The sequence below is a fragment of the Poecilia reticulata genome, linkage group LG3, assembly GCF_000633615.1.
Source record: "Poecilia reticulata strain Guanapo linkage group LG3, Guppy_female_1.0+MT, whole genome shotgun sequence".
Taxonomy (NCBI): Eukaryota; Metazoa; Chordata; class Actinopteri; order Cyprinodontiformes; family Poeciliidae; genus Poecilia; species Poecilia reticulata.
The window spans coordinates 31,514,608-31,523,465 of NC_024333.1; the positions used below are offsets into that span (position 1 = coordinate 31,514,608).

Here is an 8,858-nt window from a genome sequence, read left to right on the forward strand (position 1 = left end):
AATAATAATAATAATAATAATAATAATAATAATAATAATAATAATAATAATAATAATAATAATAAATAAACGTCAATGAGAGCCAAACACAAACAGGTCAGAGTCAGGCATGGTGGTGGAGGGAGGATGCTGTGGGCTTGTTTTACAGCCACCAGAACACGACCCAAACACAGCAGAGAATCAAGGTGATGCAATGGTCTAGTCAAAGCTCCGATATCAGGTGGAGGTTTTTCCTCCAGACTTTATAATTTATGAAAAATAGAAAGAGTGAAATATCTCCTCCGTCCTGTAAATGTTTACGCAGAACAGATAAAAGTCATGAAGTCATAATAAATCAGATTTAATATTTCCTGATTTAAATCAGTTAAAATTATAAATTACTTCTATTCACTAAACACCAGAATCATTTTTATTACTGACTTTGTTTCTTAAAATTCAGACGTTACCATCAGTTTTCTCAGGTTTTATTAACTTTATGACTTCAGTCAAATGTTCAGGTTTCCTCAGGTGTTTATAATAACGCATGAATAAACCTGAATATTTAATATTTCATGCTAAAGGTTGTTTTCAAAAGTTACTCTTAGCCTGAAAAATGAGCCTCATAAAGACACGTATTATAATCAATGAATATGAATAAAGTTTCTCAGTAAATTGGATTCAAACTGTGTTGAAATTGTCAAAAAGACAAAAAGTGAGTAAAAGTTGAGAGTCTGACCCACTTCAGAAATGAAATATGGAAATATGGGGCTGTTTGATCAGCAGGTTATTAAAATCATGTTTATTTCTTCATCATTTGCTAAAATGACCAGAGCAGAAATGTGGAAATGATTTAAAACTAATAGACCGTAAAATCTGTAAAGGATGATATTAATGAAGTGTAACATCATGCAGGGATTTGATGATGTAATCTAATGTCAGCAGTGCACCTGAACGCACCATGAGCCGTAGAGAGTCAAAGCGCTGATGTCAGCAGGAAAAGAGGAAAAGATTCCAGTCAGTTTTACTGTTTAGATGGATTTTTATTTTATTACACATAATTACTCTGAAAGTGATTTTTCTTTATTCATCATGTCGGCTCCTGCTGCTTTCAGGGACTTTCTGATGATCTCACATCCTCAGTTTGATGTTTTCTCCACAACCAGCCTGCTGCCTCAAACTGGTTCCTTACTGGTGGAAACTGGCCAAAAATCCAAGGATTTGAACTTCTGGTGCAGAAAAACCTTCATAAGTGTAAAGTTCAGTCTGGTCACATGTTCCTATGTTTGTGTTTTCAGAGGATTCATTAAAATATGCAGATATTTAAGTTTCCCCTGCAGTCGGTTTGTTTCTGTCCTAAACTCTGTTATCTTGGCTGTTGTTGGATGTTTGGTCAGTTTCGGTCTTTAGCTCAGTTTGTTCAGCCTTCAGACGGCTGCAGGTTGACCTGACCTTGACCTCTGCAAGTTTTCTGTTTCAGGAACTGAACTGGAGATTTCAGACATTTAACTGCATCAATATGTCAGATTTTGGCTTAAATATCTAAATTTCTCATTCAAATACTGTCCTTTAAGTTGAAAGTTCCTAATTTTCTGTGTAATAATTTGTTGTTAATTGTAAGTGGAGGTGTTAAACGTGTCAGAAGAGGTTTTCATCACCAGCTGCTTTCAGTCTAACATGCTGGAGCCTCTGCTGGACACGGACAGCAGGGGGAGGAGTCTGGATGTGCGGCGCTGGCGAGGGGCGTCGGGGGTCCTGCTGGGGAGGATCTGGTTCCTATGGCAACTAATGAGCCACTCTGGGAGCGGGGTCATGCATGTAGCACACGGGGTAAAGATGCTGAAGCCGAAGCAGTGGGCAGAGAATTAGAGCTGCGGCGTTTTATGTTGGCATGTTGGTGATTCTGCAGGTCAGAGACCCGCAGCTGAGCAGGAGGATGAGGAGGGTGAGACGATGAAGAAACCAGAAACAGAAAAAAGACGAGGAAGAGGAGTCACAAGTCTGAGCCGCTCCAGAGAGGCGGTGATGAGCGAGGCGTCTGTCCGGACACGTCYGCCGACCCAAAGCAATTCCAGAGGCGACGAAAAGGCTGAGCGGTGGGATGACAGGCGTGTTGGAGGAGCCTCCGCCCGGCTGCCTCCTCCTTACACCACCAGCACCACCAGCACCTCCAGCAGCAGGAGACCCAGTTACTAACTGGGACATTTTATAGGCCAGGCGGAAAAAAGTCAGGACTAAAACAGGTAACAGAGAAAACCTGCAGACTGAGACAATGAAAACAATGAAAACAATGAAAACAATGAAAACAATGAAAACATCATCATCATCATCATCATCATCATCATCATCATCATCATCATCATCATCATCATCATCATCATCATCATCATCATCATCACTGCTACTGCTGCACATTTAAAACTCAAATCAGTTTCTCACATTTTAGTTTTCTGTAGAAAAAAAACATAATTTATTACATAAATTCATTAAAGAAGCTGGAATATCAAGATTTATATGGAGGGCCAAATATGTCACAATTCAACAAAAAAGAAAAAAAACATCACTTCAGTGAAATAAATAACATTTTTATTAGTATAATTATTTACGTTATGAGTGGAAAGCAATTTTGTTTTACAAAAAGCACAAATATTATGTATTATTATTTCATGGTTCCATGTTGCCTCTCATCGTGAATATCTCATCTTTCACCTGTTGAAGCCAGTAGGTGGCGCTAATGCTAACTGTCATCTGGATCAACCAATCAGATTTCAGAGCCGATTTAAACAAACCACAGTAACAGGTTCAGTGCTGAAAGGTAACGGTGGATTTAATAAAACAAACTAATTTATTTTATAGTTCATTCCATCGGCAGAGTGAATGTCTGGTAGCTGTTGTGAGTCATATGTGTCGCCTCACAGATTTAGCTTGAAACAGATAAAAATCCTAATTGTGAAATCTTTTGTGAAAGACTTTGGCTTAATAAATCCTGATAATTTCCTGATCTGCCAGTAGAAACCAAAGACAGAGTAAAAAGAATAAAAATTAAAAAAACACCCTAAATACCATTACAATAAAAGAGGTGAAACATTCAGAAAATAAACTGAAAAGATCAGGGTAGTGAACTCACACCCTTGTGGAACTCCAGGAGCCATTTTCAAAGCCAGCCATTGAATTTTCCCAGAGTTTTTGAAGGTGTTGAGTCTTCAGAGCCAGATGTTCTGCCTCCTTTCTCTGGTCGGGTTAAATCCTCTGATGGCTTTGATTCTGGGATGTGATGAACACGGGGCAATAAACCAGTTTGTCAGTTGATTGAAAGGACAAGTCCCGCCTGTATTCCTGCTGTTAGACATCAGTACTGATGATTTAATGACATGTGAGGAAGAAGAGTCATCCTGGATGCGTCCGCTGTGGGTCCAGATCTGATGAAAACATTACTTTTGAGAAACCTTCAGTGTTTGGCCTCCTTTCTGGCTCAGTCCAGCTCTGAAGGCACATTAATCATAGCAGTTTCCCACATGCTTCTCTCCTCCGGTGCTGGAAGCAACTGGGTCACCCTCAACTGGAGAACCGCTTTAAGGCTACCGGAGCAAACCGAGATGCAGATTTCCTTCTTTTATTAGAACCAAGTCTGAGCGGTTTCCGTCACAAGCCTGGAAATCCAAAGYGAGTTGACTTCAGGTCGGAGTGAGACAGCATGGCTCAGGTTTTCAAATGTGCATGATTCATCCCCATCAGCAGTGGAAACTGGAGTCTAATATTGGACTTTATTGCTGAAAGAGACATAACTGACTTGTATAAAAGCTGTAATTCAGCTGTGATCAGAAGCTGGAGGTTGTTTGAAGCAGAGAGAAAAGCGGGTTTCCTGAGGAAAGCCCACTCTGCCTCCCACACGACGTCATGTTGAATGACATCAGGTCCAGTCTTAGAGAAGAAGAGGGAACTTCTCCATAAATGATTTAAGACTTTGACGACTCGCCTCTGAGGCAATAAATTAATGATCACTTCCTGCAGCTGAAATAACTGGAAAAATGGGCCAAATTCATGAGGAGACACAGATCCCACCTCTGTGACGCGGTCAGCATGGTTGGCTCGGGTTATACTGGGCTATCCTGCACAGGACACACTCTGCCCTCTTGTGGTGGAATGAGCACATTACATGAAATTTAAAAATCGGTTATCCTTGAATTTTAAGTAAAAATCTAAGAAGTTGATATCAAACTTAACATTTAAAAATAATTTTACTTTAGCCTAAAAGCAGAGGGTAATATAATGATTAAGGTTTAAGGTAATGAGTCATCAGAACCAGTTCAGGTAAACTGAATCAACTGAATTACTTTTTCTGAGCTGCAATTTCTGTTCATTTTTCCAATTTTCACCAGATAAACCTTTAAAAAAAACTTTACTAATGAGATCATGTCTCCTCAGTATATCAGTGATATTGTGTATTATTTCACATTTTCCCCATTTTACATTTATTTAGTGCAATTCACAAACAAAACTCATATCAGGCCTGTTTATAAGACAAACGGGTCCAATTCAACCAAACCTGCTCCAGATGGAACCGCTAACTAGTTAGCTGCATTAAAGCCCTAATCATAAACAATAGCTTAGGCTAAAGCGCTAAAGCTGAAAACCACCATCTCTACCATTATGTTGGGCCACTGCATCGACCAATCACATCTAGTCTTGTTGAGCTTTATTCAACTGAATGTTTACAAAACTGATGATTAATTTAGTACTTCATTATTTATCTGGAAAAAGTGATTTAGGGAAAGCCAAGTATGCTAAATGTTAGCAAAAATGCTAAAGTGCAGGTTATAAAAAAACCCAGCCACTTCTGCTGGACGGTATGAGCATCACATTCCTCCAGCACAAAAAAAGAAGAAAAGTTTATCTTTTTATAATTACATAGTGAAAATGTCCTTCTCTAAAACTCCCAGAAAAATGGCTTTAACTTTAAAGCAGATAAAGAAGCAGGTGAGAAGTGATCTGATGAACTTTATTAACGTCTTTCTGAGATGATGAAGGATGAGCTGAAAAATGTCACTTTATTGCACAAAGTTTAACCTCCAGTCTCTGAGGCGTCGCCAAAAACAGACGCAGTAAAGAAAATATGTCATTTTTCAGTAGTTTCACCTTTTTCCATAAATACATTCGGATCCATTTTTCATGTTGGAACCTCAAACTTTTATAAAAGTAATTATACAGCAGAACCGCAGCTTTCCCATAAACCGGATCGGTTGAGGAGCTGGCTCTGCAATCCGATCCGCTTTCAGGAAACTTCCGATTTCATGGAAAATGTACAGAGAGGAAAATACAAACATAAATACATCATGTACAGCCCAGGTTCTGGATACTCATAAATACAGGAGGATCTTAAATATCTGCAGATTATTTCAAATGGCACACGTTGACACAAGAGTTTCATCATCATCATCATCATCGTTACCATGGACGCAGTTTCTCTGCCGCCTTTGGCTTTAAAGGGAGCGGTGCTTGTGAGCTTCCATCAGTGCATAGTCGAAGTCAGCATTGCGATTGATTATGTGCAACTCATGGCGTGAGGCAGGGCGGGTGAAGCAGCGGGGGGTCCGGATGTGTTCGCTCAGGAAGGCAACGGAGACGTTCAGTAGTGTTGACGGAGACCGGACCGACGTTTAGTCATCCGTCTCCTTTCAGACACAAAAACCTAAAACTACGACTATTCAAGAACTCCAGCTCCTTCCTCTGATTGTTAGATTGTAAGCAAACCAAAAGGGGAGCCACGATTAAAGGCTTGTTTCACACAGACATTCAACAACTCAGTTCAACAGAAAAACCTGGTTGCAGCTTCGCCCTCTACAGGTTGACAGAAGCAACGATAAACCCAGGAACCGCTGCAGGAACTGTGCAGCTGTCTGGTGTTTAAATATTAGTGCAAGTGTCCTGAGACCTGCAGGAGTCCAGAGGGCTCTGCTGGTWTTAGTGTTTTAACACAGAAACGCAGTTTAAACCGCAGGAGGCCCCGAGGGGCCACTACCAGGCCCCGCTGAGGCACATCAGAACCGCCACGTGGATGGTGAGCAGGTAGGCCAGGAAGAAATACCGAGAGCGAGCGCGACCCGTCAGCAGCCTGGAGAAGTAGAGGCTCCGCCCCCTCAGCCACCGGCGGCACGCCACCATGCCACCTTTCACCTGGAGGGGGAGACAAACCATCCATCAGGAAAACACACTGAAGCTCCACCTGAAGAACTCCACACCAAACTGATGCCAGACCGGATGAGACCGGAGCGTAAAGACCAGACCTGCTGGTCTGGAAAACTCCTGAACTCACAATGAAATGCTCCCACAGTGGAATAAGGCAAGCCCAGTTGTCATATAATCAGCTACATGGCAGCCATAGTTAGTCTATATTTATATTTCTCTATTTATTTTCTACTTTTCATAGCAGCCAGCAGCACAAGCTTCAATGTAATATTATATTGTGACATGTTTTATAATGTTCAAGCTATGATGGAGTATTAGAGCCAGGCTAAGAATTTATTTAGAATAACAAGAATAAAGTCATAATATTATGAGAATAAAGTCACGTGACACTAAAGTTGATTTAATACAAGAATAAAGTCATAATAATACAACTTTTTCTCTATTTCTCTACTTTCCTCAGGTTATATTATGACTTTATTCTCATAATTTTAAATTATTTTAGTCTGTTTTATTTTTACTATCAGAAAAATATCAGCCAGTTTTCTCTGATTAACAGCCTGTAGGGGGCACCGTTCAGTTCAAGCTGGTAGAAATAACCAAGGACTCCCAGAAAGCTTCCCTAAACATGTTGGTGTTGAAATTAAAACTAAATTAAAGACTGTTACTGACCTTGCGTGTTATGAGCGGCTGGTTTGGGTTGAGGCTCAGGGCTTCCCACTCCTCCTCTTCCATCTCGATGCTGAAGTCCCTCTGATTGTCCCTGGATGCAGCGCTGAGCAACAGAAACACATTTTAAAGCTGCAGCTTTTCACAGCCGGACTCTGTGAGAGGTCAGTGAACGCCTCACCTCTTCACTCTGTCCTCCGCCAGCCGCAGCGCCTCTTCTGCACTCTCTCTCCTCGCTCGTTCATCAGCCAGACTCAGCTCCACCTCCACAAGCCTTCACACACACACACACACACACAGACACACACACCATCAAGGTTCACTGATTTTACTGATTTCATGAGTGGAGGATGTTACAGGGATGAGATGGAAGGTGTGGTCACCTCTCCCGGAGCTGACTGGCCTCTGCTGCCTCTCTGACGGAGTCGCTGCTCCTCTCCTGAGGAGCTCCAGGAGCCACTTCAGCCGAGCCCTGCTGTGTGCAAACACCAGGCTTTAATCCAACATGTCCGCCCTGATGGCGTCAAACGGTGCAAACAGAACATGATGAGTTTTGTTTATTTAATTTATCAGGTTTTAAAACCAAGAATCCAGTTTGTTTGTGGACAGAAGGTGCAAACAAAGCAGAAAAGATTCGCTTTAATCTTTTTGCCTCCATCTGGTGTGGAACTAGCAGCACTGACAGCAGTGAAGGCTGCAGGTGAGGTGGAGGGTCTACCTGGCCCTGGATCTGACTCTCCAGCCAGTGGCAGCGGTTCTGGCTGTCCCTGAGCGTTTGGGAAACGGCCCTCAGCTGGCCTGCGACCGCAGCTCTCTCCTCCACCGCCTGCTGCAGCTTCAGAGAGGAAGACGAGGGACGAAGGTGGATGAGAAGCACGTCATCTCTCAGAAGATCTGGACTTTGGTTCGACTGGCAGCTGTGAGTGGCCTCCAGAGGAGCCGGGCTGTTTCATACCTTGGTGTTGAGCTGGTGGAAGTACTGGTCCCGCTGCTGGATCTCATAAACGCAGCGCTGCAGGTCTCTGTGCAGCTGCAGCTTCTCAGCCTCCAACCGACTCACTGCTGCCTCCTGGCTGCTCTGGCCTGCCAGCGCAGCCGTTTCCTTCTGTGTGAAAAACTGGATTATTTGGTGTTTTTACTAGATATTAAGTCATATTGTCACTAAGCATCCAAGATTAGCTATAAATAAAAACCCCATAAAGCTCAGAGGGAACAAGAAAAATGATAAAAATGATTGAAAAAACATTTATATTTCAGCGAAACATAAACCATGCGACCGAATGAAGAGCTACTGATGTAGAATGCATGAATTGAAAAGAATAGAAATATATTTTAGAAGAGCAGCTTACTTTAATGGACAGGGTGTCCTTCCTCTCAGCTTCAGACCTAAACAGCAAAATAAAACATCATTCTTAATGAAGTCATGAAGTTAGAAAAAAATAGTTTTTACGAAGAAGCAGAATGATTTATTTTCAAGCCTTTCTGAATGTAGAAACAACAGATTAAAATGAAAACACTCCAATCATTTTCCAGTCCAGGTGTAAATACCTCTAAAATTGGATTTTGATCCATATGCAGTTTGGTGTTTTACCTCAGATGTGCAGTGTTTTGCTGATAGCTGCTGGTAGACTGGTGGAGCTCATCAGATTTCATTTCCTTCACCTGCAGACATAGAATCATGTCACAGATCATCAGCAAACTACGCAGAAATATGACGACATACAACTGAAATCAGGGCAACTTAAAACATTTGTCAGCATGCATGGTTTTAAACAAACAGGAAATCCATCAACCATCAGTTAATCAACAAGTAACAAACTGAAAATGAGAAGGCAAGAAGCAGAACGCAGCCAACCAATAGAAAACCAACAATCAATTAAAACTAGCAAGAAACCAACAAAAAACAAAAAGGCAATCAATATAAAAGCAGCAAACAGAAAACCATCAAGCAACCAATAGAAAACCAACAGCCAACCAATAGAAAACCAACAGCCAACTATTAGAAAACCAACAGGCAACCATCAAAATGA

The 8,858-nt window shown here is 41.5% G+C and overlaps 1 protein-coding gene across 3 annotated transcripts in view; it reads right to left on the reverse strand.

Moving 5' to 3' along the window:
- Positions 1-4,954: 4,954 nt before the first annotated feature.
- LOC103463004 (golgin subfamily B member 1-like) overlaps positions 4,955-8,858 on the reverse strand; it is a 33,107-nt gene continuing 29,203 nt past the window's right edge. For 2 of the 3 annotated variants that reach the window (XM_008406117.2, XM_017304007.1), the window contains exons 22-29: positions 8,420-8,490; positions 8,178-8,214; positions 7,784-7,933; positions 7,547-7,663; positions 7,212-7,303; positions 7,010-7,102; positions 6,832-6,934; positions 4,955-6,150 (exon numbers count right to left, since the gene is read on the reverse strand). In XM_008406117.2, coding sequence (XP_008404339.1) covers positions 5,992-6,150; positions 6,832-6,934; positions 7,010-7,102; positions 7,212-7,303; positions 7,547-7,663; positions 7,784-7,933; positions 8,178-8,214; positions 8,420-8,490 — 822 coding nt within the window. In that variant the 3' untranslated portion in view covers positions 4,955-5,991. The remainder of the gene's footprint in view (positions 6,151-6,831; positions 6,935-7,009; positions 7,103-7,211; positions 7,304-7,546; positions 7,664-7,783; positions 7,934-8,177; positions 8,215-8,419; positions 8,491-8,858) is intronic. The other variant, XM_017304006.1, reaches the window with a different exon arrangement.